The sequence below is a fragment of the Hyaena hyaena genome, unplaced genomic scaffold (assembly GCF_003009895.1).
Source record: "Hyaena hyaena isolate Hyena2069 unplaced genomic scaffold, ASM300989v1 scaffold_196, whole genome shotgun sequence".
NCBI classification, from domain to species: domain Eukaryota; kingdom Metazoa; phylum Chordata; class Mammalia; order Carnivora; family Hyaenidae; genus Hyaena; species Hyaena hyaena.
The window spans coordinates 1,026,324-1,039,020 of NW_024080828.1; the positions used below are offsets into that span (position 1 = coordinate 1,026,324).

A 12,697-nucleotide genomic window follows, 5' to 3' on the forward strand; every position below is an offset into this window, starting at 1 on the left:
GCAAGCTTCTCTATACAAAATTCTCAGATTCCTTGCAATTCATTCTTGCTATCATCATAAATTTGCAAATTTTGCAAAATTATTCAAGAAATCATAGATTTCACAAGAGCAAGGAACTGGCCCACCTTTGTGCCTAATGCACCTCTAGTATCCAGCACGATGCTTGCCGCTCAGCATGCGCTCAATAAATATAGTATGAATGATGGGTGATAGTGAGCTCCTGCAGCCATAACTTTTCCCTTCCCTGTTCTGACCCTCCTTTTCATTCCCCAGCCGATCTGAGTTCAGGTTCTAAAAACTAGTATCAATCAGAGGTAGGCGATGAGGGATATTTTTCTGGCTTTTGCTGCCAGGTCAGGAGGACCTCCTCAGGTAAGAGAAAAGTTCAGAGTGTTTTTGAAGTTCCTACATGTTCCTAAACATCCTCATCCAATAACTGATATCCCATTTTTTTCCTAAGCAGTGTTCTGTCACCTAAAATACCGGAAATTCCCTGGGTGGCTTAGTCGGTTAAAAGTCCGACTCTTGATTTTGGCTCAGGTGATGATCTCACAGTTCGTGAGTTCAGCCCTGCATCGGGCTCTGCGCTGACAGGGTGGAGCCTGCTTGGGATTCTCTCTCTCCTCTCTCTCTGCACCTTCTCTCTCTCTCTCTCTCTCTCTCTCTCTCTCTCTCTCAAGTAAATAAATAAACATTAAAAAATATACCAGAAGAAGATTCAAACATTATATTGAGACATAAGAATATTTATTCACAAACCATCAGAAGAAAACAATGCCTGGGATGCCTGGGTGCCTCAGTCAGTTAAGCGTCTGACTTCAGCCCAGGTCATGATCTCATGATTCATGAGTTTGAGCCCCACATCGGGTTCTGTGCTGACAGCCAGCTCAGAGCCTAGAGCCTGCTTTGGAGTCTGTGTCTCCCTCTCTCTCTGCCCCACCCCTGACTGCACTTTGTCTCTGTCTCTCAAAAATGAATAAACATTAAAAAAAGAAAACAATGCTTTATAAGAGAATCCCCCAAACAGTGGCTCAGCCCACCTCAAGGGCCCCATCCAATCCCAGATCCTAGCGTGCTAGCCAGGATGGGAGCACAGTCCCCACCCAGGCACCCTGTCAAGCGCCACACCTCACATCTCTCACTCATGACAGTTAGTTAAAATGTCTAGGCAGCTTTGATCAGTAAACCTAAGAATCACTAGCAGGAAACAAGAACACCATCAACAAGGGGCATCACAAAGGACCACAGACTCTAGATGGCTCATCGTAGGAGTTTGGAGGGTATGTGTTGATGCTAATTATGTTTCTAGGGACAATTTAACACTATGGATAAGGATGTAAACTCTAATCAGGCCATATGGGTTAAATGTGGGCTCCTGTGGTTGACTTCATTTAAGAGCCTGAGCAAATTATTTTACTTGTTTAGGCCCCAGTCTCCTTATCTATAAAATAGAGATAACAGAGATAACAATATGACTTATCTCAAAGGGGAATTTAAAAATTCAAGGAGACAGTGCTGAGCACATTAGGGCCACTCAATAAATGTTAGCCATTGTTATCATTAAGTTTAGTTGTTTGGCTTCCCCAAAATGAAGACCTCAGTATATAGCTTCAAATAGCAGTCTCCCAGGAACGGCTTTGCTGCCTACATATCAAATATTATTGGAGATGAGACTAAGTGGCTACATCTTGAAATTCCCTGGAGGGACAAAGGAGCCACCAAATCATCTTATAATCAAACTCAAAGAGAGATTTGAGGCCCACATCATCCTTGAGGAAAGAAAGCAGAGGGCATCCACGGAGGAGACGGAGGAGACGAGGAAGCATCTGGAATGTTCTTACGGAACAAAGAATGAGCCTTTGAGGTATGTCCCCATCATTGCATGCAAAGCAGTTGCTTTTACTATTTCTCCTGGAGTCACTGTTTTTAAGTGGTTAAAAGAAATGTCTCTAGGTGCATGGATATTGATCTCTTAAAGACGAGGCTTTCCAGCATGTACGGTTTTTATGTTCCCTGTGTTCTTTTTGTCCCCGGGGACTCTACCTCCCTCAATAGTCTGTTCAGAACCACAGCCTCTTGGGCCAGTTCCTTGCAGACTTTCCCACAAGGGCTGAATGTTCGCCCTAGAGAAAGGAAGGTCAAAAAGAAGGGGGCGGTAAGGAAAGATGAGGATGCATGAAGATGGGATTTTTTTTTTTTTAAAGATCAAGACAAGCAGCATGGTCCCAAGAAGAACGAAACAAGTGACTTTGCCTTTATTTTAAGTCAGTCTGTGCAGAACTATCACAGAAGCTTCTGCATAACCAGAGACATAAGTAGGCTCCTAGATTGCGTTGGCATTCATATCCAATCAATCACTTTCTCTTCCCCAGAAGACTCAATCTTATTCTTTTTTTTAATGTTTATTTACTTTATTTTGAGAGAGAGAGAGCATGTGCACATGTACAAGAGGTGCAACAGAAGGGGAGGGGTAGAGAGAGAAAGAGAGAGAGAGAAAAAATCTCAAACAGGCTCCATGCTGTCAGTGCAGAGCCCACGCTGGGCTTCATCTCACGGGAACCATGAGATCATGACCTCAGCTGAAATTAAGAGTCAGATGCTTAACCAATGGAGCTGACCAGATGCCCCACCTCAATCTTATTCTTTACAGTTAAGTTCTATCAAGACTGTTAAAGGGTAAACTTCTCAGCCCACATGCCAGTCTGCATTCTAGGGTATATAAAAGAGAACATTTCAAGCTCTTTGAGTGTGTGCAAAAAGCATATTTGCCCAATTTTTTCATTTCTTTCAACTTTAGCTGAAGAGTCAAGGAGCAATCTCAACGTGGTAAGATTTTTGTTAAGCACCAAGACCAGACTTCACTTCAAGGACCTTTGAAATCCAGAAACCTGTGTACCGCTGTGTATGCATTTTCTGTTGCTGCTGTCGCAGATTAACCACAAACTTAGTGGCCTAAGACAACACAGATTTATTTTCTTGTAGTTCTGGAGGTCAGAAGTCAAAAATCAAGGTGTGGGCATCAGGGAGGCATTGGTTTCCCCACCTCGCTCGGCTTCTGGAGACTGCCTGCATTCCTGAGCCCAGAGCCCCCCTTGCTCCATCTTTAAAGCACATCCCTCCACACTGGTTCCACTGCCACATCGGGTTTTTCTGACTTTGACTCCTGTCTCCACTTGTGCTTTCATCAGGTCCATCCACATAATCCAGGATCATTTTCTCATTCCCCGACTTAATCACATCAGCAAAGTCCATTTACCACGGAAGGTAACACAGTCATAAAGACTCCAGTGATTGAGACATGGACGTGTCTGAAGGCCCATTATCCCGTCTGCCACACCTCGGATCACCACACCTCCCCACTAAGTAAAGGCAACTTTCACTTCATCTCATTTTCCTTCATCTCATTTCACTTCATACGTAGTATGTTCTATAAACATGTATGGAATGTGCATGTCTAAGGATTGAGTATTTAATAAAATGTAACTGGAAAGGGAGGGGCTTATCTGGGCCCCTGAAACCTTAAAAATAAAGTAAAATAAAATCCTTAATCATGCCATACTTTTTGGACACAGTCTTCAATCATGTGTTCTAGCATCATATACATTTTTCTTATTTTCCCCCCACAATTGAAATCACAGTCTGATGAGCATCTAATGGAGCATTGAGGGTATGTAATGATATCTACATTTGTTTATTTCTTTTATTATTTCTTTATTTCTTTTTAATGTTTTATTTATTTTTGAGAGAGAGACAGAGTGTGAATGGGACAGGGTCAGAGAGAGAAGGAGACACAGAATTCGAAGCAGGCTCCAGTCTCTGAGCTGTTAGCAGACCCCAGTGTGAGGCTCAAACCCACAAACTGTGAGATCTTGACCAAAGTAGGACGCCTAACTGACTGAGCCACCCAGGTGCCCCTATCCACATTTGTTTAAATTATATTAGCTTTATAAGACTAACACTAACTTTTAATTTTTCCTTTTATTTTGCCAAAAAGAAGTACACAGCAAAAAATTATTCAAATAATTCCACAAGACCATGTTACTGCTGAAGCTGAACTCTTGTCCAACAGGCAGGCAGATGCATGATGACTTATTTAAAAATATCTTTCATCGTCAATGAACCAAAGTCCAAAGTCAGTTTATGAAATACACATTAAAACGAAAGATTGGATAAAATTGGATCTGTATAGTAGTAAGAGGCATGCGATAGTTTATTGTTGTTGCTTTTGCTTAATTTGGTTTCCTCTATTGGGCAGAAAGCCATATGAAACATTACTTCTTTTCTCTGTTAAAATAACAGTAGTCTCTGACTGGGGCCATTTACATAATCATCATGAAAACAACTATCTTAAAATAGTATTTCCTTTAACACCTAAGGAACCAATTATCTGACAAAAATGGACATTCCTGAAATTAGTATTAGTGTGTGCTCCCCAAAGAATCTTTTTCTTTTCATGGAAAACAGGTAATATTAAGTAGAGCTCCATTAAAATATTCACCTGAGCCTGTATCTAAATCTAGGTGCTTTATTATAACACAAATCGAAAATAAACATCTCCTCACACCATTTAAAAATATCCTTTCTTTATACACAATGTGAAAAAGGTGTAAAAGTAGTACTTACCTCCAAAATGGGTGTGAGGACTACAAGAGCTAATAGATTTGAAACTCACAGCCAGCGCGTGGTAAGCATTCAATCAAGCTTAGGTATATATATATTTTTATTAAGCAATAAAAAAGATCGGCCACACTTGGGAAAGAGATAATTGATTCCGCTCCTTTTTAATTCATTAATTGTCATACATTTGTGCTTGTGACATTACCTGTCCCACCATTGTTTCCCAGCAGGGTCCCCGAGGTACATCCGCAGGGTGCACAAAAAATGGTGGTCCCGTGCTATTTCCCGAGAGTGATGCATTATAGGCCTTGATCATGTTGGCTTCCCAGAGGGTAATATTGGCCTTTACCAGCTTCTCTTCTTCAATCTTGGGGGCAAAGGAATGCAAACAAAAATGGAGCCAACACAGATTTCAAAGGCATTTCTAAGAACCCGGAGACAGGGAATGGTAACAACACCCTGATGCCAAGAACAATCCAGATACAAGACTTACCTTGTTGTTAATCTCATCCATCAAGGCAAGAATAAATACATACAAGTTGCCTAAGAGTAGAGCAAAAATGCGGCCCAGTAGCCATTTCAGGGCAATGAGAGGATGGTAGTCTTCCAATTCGGCAAATAAGTCAAACAGTGTTGGACAGAACATCCCCAGAAGGGACATGACCATGTTCATCTACAAGGAGACACAAAGAATTAACTACGTTGGGGCGCCTGGGTGGCTTAGTCGGTTAAGCGTCCGACTTTCGCTTAGGTCGTGATCTCTCGGTTCGTGGGTTCGGGCCCCGCGTCGGGCTCTGTGCTGACTGCGGGCTCAGAGCCTGGAGCCTGTTTCGGAGTCTGTGACTCCCTCTCTCTCTGACCCTCCCCTGCTCACGCTGTCTCTCTCTCTCTCTCTCTCTCCTAGAAATAAATAGAAAATTAAAAAAAAAAAAAGAATTAACTAAGTTAACGGTATCTTTAAAAATATTTTTGCTTTCCTCCAGAAATTTGCAAGATTTCAGCTAGGTTTCCTTGATCTTTTATAAGACTAAAGAAGATTATCTCATGCATTTTTTAAATTTGATCTTAATAAAACAACAAAGACATTCAGCTCCCATGCTCAGGATGTACTTGGTTCTGAGCTTGTATATGTGCCAGTAATAATAGTCTGTTTCCTGGTATAATGAGGGAGGTAATTTACATCACCTTCTATCCAAAGAACACAAACTGTTCCACATGAGAACTGATTCTGATATGGTGATACACGTTGCAACAAGATTTCCAAAGGAAATGGAAAATGATCTGCTTGAGGAATGAGGTCCAAACTAGAGACACTAATTTGACAATTACCAGTTTATGGGCTGGTTCTGTCAGTCAGAATAAATGAGCTCCTGGGGATGGGTTCAGGACTAAATACTGAATTCTGAGGAATACATACTATTAGGAGAAAAAAAAATCTAATGGGTTTATCTAAGAAACAGGACATTCAGAGAAACAAAAGAACACAGGCATGATGTTATCACAGCCAAGTAGGAAAGTTCCAGCTCCAGGAATGAAGAACTGGTTTATAATACCATTTTGTGTGTGTGTGTGTGTGTGTGTGTGTGTGTGTGTGTGAGTGAGAGAGAGAGAGAGACAGAGAGAGACAGAGAGAGAGAGACAGAGAAAGACAAAGAGAGAATATATGAAAGAGAAAGAACAGAGAGAATATATGAAATGTACCAAATGTCTGACACCTTTATAATTGCAATATTGGGCTAAATTAAATCAGAGGGGAAAAAATCCAGCTCATGCACAACTTTTATGAGGGGGAAAAGCCTCCTTAAATGAAAAAAAAATATTTCTGGCAAACCCTGGCAATGGTCTTTCCTAAATACCTGCTTCAGACGGTCACTTCACTACTAAACATTTCCTATTTCCCACTTCTTGACTCCATGATTTGAATGATTATAACTACCCCACTGTATCTATAGTATCTTTTAATGTTTATTTATTGGAGAAGGGGGGCGGCAGGCAGAGAGAGAAGGAGACAACAGAATCCGAAGCAGGCTCCAGGCTCTAGGCTGTCAGCACAGAACCTGACGCGGGCCTCAAACTCATGAACCATGAGATCATGACCTGGGCTGAAGTCAGATGCTTAACTGACTCAGCCACCCAGAAGCCCCACTACCAGGCTCTATTAAGAAAATAAGTGTCAATATGGTTTTTCCCAGTTTTATTAAGAGCGTTATATTATATTAAGAGCATAATGAAGAGGAACTAAAAATCAGCATGGCCTAATACAATCAGCACTATATAATTTCAGCCTAAAGTAAAAGGTTGGCAGATCCTGTGCTATCTTTTATAAGGTAAACTTAAATCCATTAATGCATCTAATTAATCCCTATTGCTACCTTTGTTGGCCCTGCAGACTTTAGGGGAAAACGGCTGTTAAAACAGACTCTTACATAGAGAGATCCTTCTAATGAAGGTCATTTGCTATGACCTTTACTATGGTTCATTTACACAAAAAATACGATCAGTAAGCACCATGGAGATGAAAGTGGCATGATAATTCTGCCTATGATAGCAGCTATCACAACCATAAGAAGAGACTTTGACAGCAAGCTTAATAAATGCTTTGAGGTTCTCCTCTGTTTTAAATAAATAAAATCACTCTACCTAAAGAAGTCTGTGCTGCTATAGTCTCTTAAATGTACAGCCTCCCTTCTCCAGTGTTACCACTTCTGAAATACCTAGAGTGTTTTGGAATCTTTTGTTGTAATAGGCTATCTTATATCTTGTCCAAGATCTTTCTAGAAAATACTATGCTGATAAAGACTTTCTGAATCATTTTGGTCTACCAGGCTCTGTAGAAGGTTTGGTGTGGGAAGTCTACACTTCCAACAGCCTAAATCTATACATACTTTGAAAATGCCCAAGTTAAAAATGGGGCCACAGCATATTCTATAACATTTTATGAAAGGAAACAGGCCCTAGCAACAACACAAACCAATGATTTCCTTTTTCTAAACATGTAAATTTCCTTATTCTAAATGTCTGACCTCCTTCGTCTAAGTGGGTAGATATCTTGAAGATAAATGACAACCATATTTAATTCCAGGCAAAGGGCTGGCCTTCCTCGTTTGATTATCTTTCGAAGGGGGAGGAAATAAGTCAAGGGGAAGAGAAGGTGGTAAATGTGCAGTGAGGCTTCTAGGGAAAAGCAGAGAGAATCCCAGACTTGCTCAAAGTGCGGAGACAATCTGATGTTTCCGGTGAGATAAACATAGGAATCAAAAGCTCTATCATTGCTGCTTCAAAGAATTCAGGCAATAATTGGGTCTTTCAGTGACAGATGCAGTCTACAGAGAAAGAAACATGGAGTCATGGAAGGAGCGTTGACCTTGAAATAAAGATTCCTAGGTTTGAAGTCGCTCTTCTCCATGGTTCCATGACGGTGAATACATCCCTCTCCTGACACTCATTAACCGCATCTATAAAACGTACTGGTTGGAATATATGTGTTCTAACATCTCTCCCAACGCTAACTTCCCATTAAGTCACAAAATGAAAAACAGACAGTAGACAGATTTGGAAATAAGGCTGGAATAGAGTGGAAAAGGCGTGAGAGGGCTATTTAATGGTCAGGGCAGCATGGAGAAGACAGGTAAAGGATGGGCTTATTTAATGTCCCACCAGAGAAGCAAATCCCACACCATCTCAAATGTCAGGTTCTAAGCACATAATAAGCATGCAGAGACGAACTTCATTCTTTTCCCACCACCCAAGGGTGTCAGGGTCTTGCTGTGCAAATTCCTGGGATCGCTTCACAGCCCAAAAGATGAGGTATCCACTCCCGCCAAGTGTTAGAAACACGAAGAAGTTAGCAAGAAACCTCAGGAATCTGATCAAGTGGACGTTTTCTTCTACTTGGGCTGCTCTCTCCTCTATGATAGCTTCCTGTACCCAAGCAAAACAGAAAAAGAATGATGTGTCCCAGCTACAAAAAAAAAGGCTCATAAACTCAGAAAATATTTTTGCAAACATCAAAACATGAGGAATGAAAATGTTCGCTCTCTCTGGGATTCCACAAACCAGGCAAATGTCGCCAGCAAGTGAGGACATGTGAGAGAACGAACAAAGAATTCTTACAACCAAACTCTGATTGATCTAATACAGGATTAACCTTCTGTCTACATTCTCTCTCAATACCGTGTTTTCTTTAAAGCTACAGAAAGAAGACTTCAGAGTCATTTTAAATATCGAGCTAACTTATTCCTGTAAATAATTATGAGCATCGTTCTGTTATTTAACTATCTGATTCTGATTACTAGCGGTCTCCTGTTTCGAGCCAACGGCATTATTTTTATTACCAAAGTTAGAGAAGCCATCGTCCCATCATGGGTTGTCAGATATTTTCCAGTCGCAATCAGGACACTGCCTGGATCCTGCTAGGCTGAAAGGATGAGTTATTCTTTCTTTTAATTGTCAGGATATTTTGCTCGCTAAACCATACAGAGTGATTTCAGTTTTACTGTTTAGAAATACAGAAGAAGGGCTCGTGAAGTTGATGTGTTTACCTTAAAGTTCATGGTGATAGAATTGAATTTGTTGTCTGCTGTTTCTGGATTGCCAATCAGGTAGTCCCAGCTGGTGAACACCTTCCAGCTGAAGTTGAAGGTGTTGTCGTCACCACCGCCATCATCACCGATATTTTTGGTCATCCTGTGAAAACAGCAAGTTTGATCCACCCCCCAGAATACACACAGAAAGAGAGAGGGTCGGGAGTGGTACGATATCAGTTGTAGGTAAACTGGAGAAGCAATGTCCCAAAAGCATGTATTTCCAAATGAAGTTTGCTCTTATCACCAGAAAATCAAAGTTTATTTTCAAATTTTGGCTTTGTTTTACTTCTCTAAACTGTTCATTTTTAGGACTTTCAGGATTAAAAGACAATGAAGCATTGATGATTTTAACAACTAAACAGGTTTCATAAAAATATGTATCTGTATTGTTTTCCTCACCTGCTTTCTTAGTGTCCTATACTTGTTCTTAATCTTTTGTGGGATAAATATCTCTTTAGAAATCTGATGAAAACCAATGGATCCTTCCCTGGGTGGGGGGGGAGTAGAAATATGTGTAGACTCAAAACTATTCTACACAATTTTAACTTATTTCCAGATCTCCCTACAGCTAGGAATGAGCTAACCCAAGGCAGGGCAGGAAGCTCCTCGATGGATTTAATTCCCCCTGTCCAGAATCTCTTCCCAAAGAACAGATAGAATGCATGAAATTTCTCCATACTATACAACTCTTGAACAAAAATCAAAAGTCTTATACACACACACACACACACACACACACAATTCTTACACAACCTTAGTGCCAACATGTTACATATCTTCTAATCTATATATTCTAATATATATAAATTACTGATTGGAATGTATACATATATATATATAGAGAGAGAGAGAGAGAGAAAGAGAGAGAGAGAGAGATAGTTTTGTTTTGGTTTTTTGTTGTTGTTTGCTTGGAGAGCTTTAAATGCATTTACTTACAGTTTATTTCAATGGTTATCTTCTAACCTTTATATTCTAATATATATAAATCACTGATTGGAATAAATATATGTATATATATATAGTTTTGTTTTGTTTTGTTTTTGTTTTTGTTTTTGTTTGCTTGGAGAGCTTTAAATGCATTTACTTACAGTTTATTTCAGTGGTCAGAGATCTATATTCCACTCACTCCACTTCCTTTTGCCCCCTTATCACTATAAATAGCAAAATTAAAATTTCATATGATACATATTATAAAATGATCTCAGAGGGTTTGGGTTTTGTGAATATTATAGTGATATAGAACCAAGAAGGAAAGAAACACAATAATGTAGTGACATAAAGCTGACATGATAGGCTGACAGGTATCTCTGAGGTCGCCGACATTCAGCTCCCCTTCTTAGAGAAGTTGATATATTTTAAATGGGTTAATGTGTTATGAAAAATAACCAAAAACAATTATCCTTTACATCAGTCTATCACTTTATCCTTTGAAATGGTGTTTCGTGCATTACCATATTTGTCCCTTCTCAAAAACTGAGCAAAATGTTGAGGTAGTTAATATTACTCTTTTTTCACAGGTGGGGAAGCTAAGGGTTAACATTATGAAGTGGTTTGCTGGACGTTATCCAGCAGTTAACCACGGAGGTAGGTCAAGGGCCTAGGTTCTCTGACATCACTCTGGTGCCCAAGCTAGGACTCCATGAGATCCGTCGGATCACATACAATGATTTTTGTAGGTCAAAAGGTGTTGAAATCAAAGATTCCCAATGGTTTATCCTAGAGAGAAAATTATTTGTGTGACTAATATGCCACTGTCCATTTCTGTGCTGTCGCTGAGGTAAAGGCAGGGCCCCAGGTAAAAATGGTTGCCTGACACATTTACGTTTTGACTGTAGCTTCCCTGGCAAAATTGTGTAGCTGTAGACAGCCTCCCAGCTAAGGGAGCGTGAGCTGGACAAACACATGGGGAACACCCAGTGTGTGGGAATCGATAAGAAAGGGAATAGAATGCTGAAAGGGGTAAGGAAAGATCCCGAAGACAAACTGCTCATAGCATATTTTTGTTGAGAGGCACTCCGCATATCTAGAAAACATTCCGTGGACAGCTCAATCCCTTGCCCGTAGAGGGAAAAAGTGTACATACCTATGAAAATTCTTCCCTTTGCAAGGAGGTTATAGTCTTGAACCACTGCCTCTACAAGAAGTCAAGAAGTACCCTTAACATATCATTGGCTTTGCTGAGAGGTTGTTTGGGGGTGGGGTGGGGGTGGGGCACAAGTCAGTGACAGGCAGAAACAGAGAGAGAGAGAGAGAGAGAGAGAGAGAAGCGGGGCCCACCAATGTGAGACTTGAACTCACAAACGGTGAGATCATGACTTGAGCAGAAGTCAAACGCTTAATGACTGAACCACCCAGGCACCCTTTGCTGAGAGGTTATAGGAAGCAACTGTTGCATTAGTGCCTTTGCCTAGGGTTTCATACTAGACTTCCTGCATGGGACAAGTTTATATCTCTGTTTACGTGCTTGGATCACTTGGTCATTTTGTGGGTATATATAAAGGTTTTTAATAAATCAAGTAAATACCTCCCTGAATCCTAAGCCAACAGGGTCACTATAGTGTAGCCTCTGCTAAAATGAAAGTCAGGAATAGAAAGGGGGTTGAAAGGCAGGTAGGAAACAACTCTCTAGAAGCTCACGGGATAAGCCCATTATGGACGGGAAAAAAAATTACAGCAAGCATCCTACTACACTAAATAGCATGTATTACATTCTTGAGAAAAAAGAAATTGAGGCAAATATTTGACTGCAAAGGATAACATATATGGATACAATATATATATTAACTGTATATTGGCCACAACCTCTGTTTGTTCCTTAGTTTACAGCTGTTACTTCAACTGAACATCATGAGGGCAGGGACTTTATTTTGCTCTAAAATAAATCCTAAACTAAATCCTCGGGCACTGGCTAGCCTCCTCCCGCCCCAGATCGCCCACAGCAATTGATCAAATTTTAAATAAATGAATAAATATATGAATTGTGATTTTTGGAAATCAAGCTAGCAATTGACTGAAGGACCAACATAGAAACAATACTCACGAGGCCTCTGTAATGTAACTGGCAGCACTGATTTTAATTTTGCCAAATCAGAATGGCGAAAAGACCAGAAAGAACATAGATTTGGGAAGGTGGTAATACTTTATTAGGTAGACAGATACCTTATATTTAGGATCTCTGATTATATCTGGACAGGTGGATCAATATTGGAAGTGAGGTCTACATTAAGGCTTTTTTCAAGCCCTTTCAGGACTTGAAAACTAAATAGGAACAGTGTTCTCCAAAGGAACCAGTAAGTTTGAGAGAGACAAGGCACAAAGTGTGACTGACCGTTCCAGAGAGCTCCTGCTCTGGGTAATATGGACCCTCAGGGAAGAGGTTCTATTCTGCAAAGAAGCAAAAGGCCAATTCACCTTGTTCATGGTCAAATAAAAGTGTTGGGATATCAATTGAGGTGTCTCAAGTCTTCTAAGCTAGTTCAGAGAATTGGTTGAAG

General features: G+C 40.3%; 1 protein-coding gene across 9 annotated transcripts in view; it reads right to left on the minus strand.

The window, feature by feature from the left end:
- Nucleotides 1–12,697, minus strand: part of TMC1 (transmembrane channel like 1) — a 139,946-nt gene that overhangs the window by 32,640 nt on the left and 94,609 nt on the right. For 8 of the 9 annotated variants that reach the window (XM_039241576.1, XM_039241579.1, XM_039241578.1 and 5 more), the window contains 4 exons: nt 9,159–9,303; nt 8,344–8,538; nt 5,111–5,290; nt 4,823–4,984 (listed from right to left, as the gene is read on the minus strand). In XM_039241576.1, the coding sequence (XP_039097507.1) occupies nt 4,823–4,984; nt 5,111–5,290; nt 8,344–8,538; nt 9,159–9,303 (682 nt within the window). The remainder of the gene's footprint in view (nt 1–4,822; nt 4,985–5,110; nt 5,291–8,343; nt 8,539–9,158; nt 9,304–12,697) is intronic. The other variant, XM_039241581.1, reaches the window with a different exon arrangement.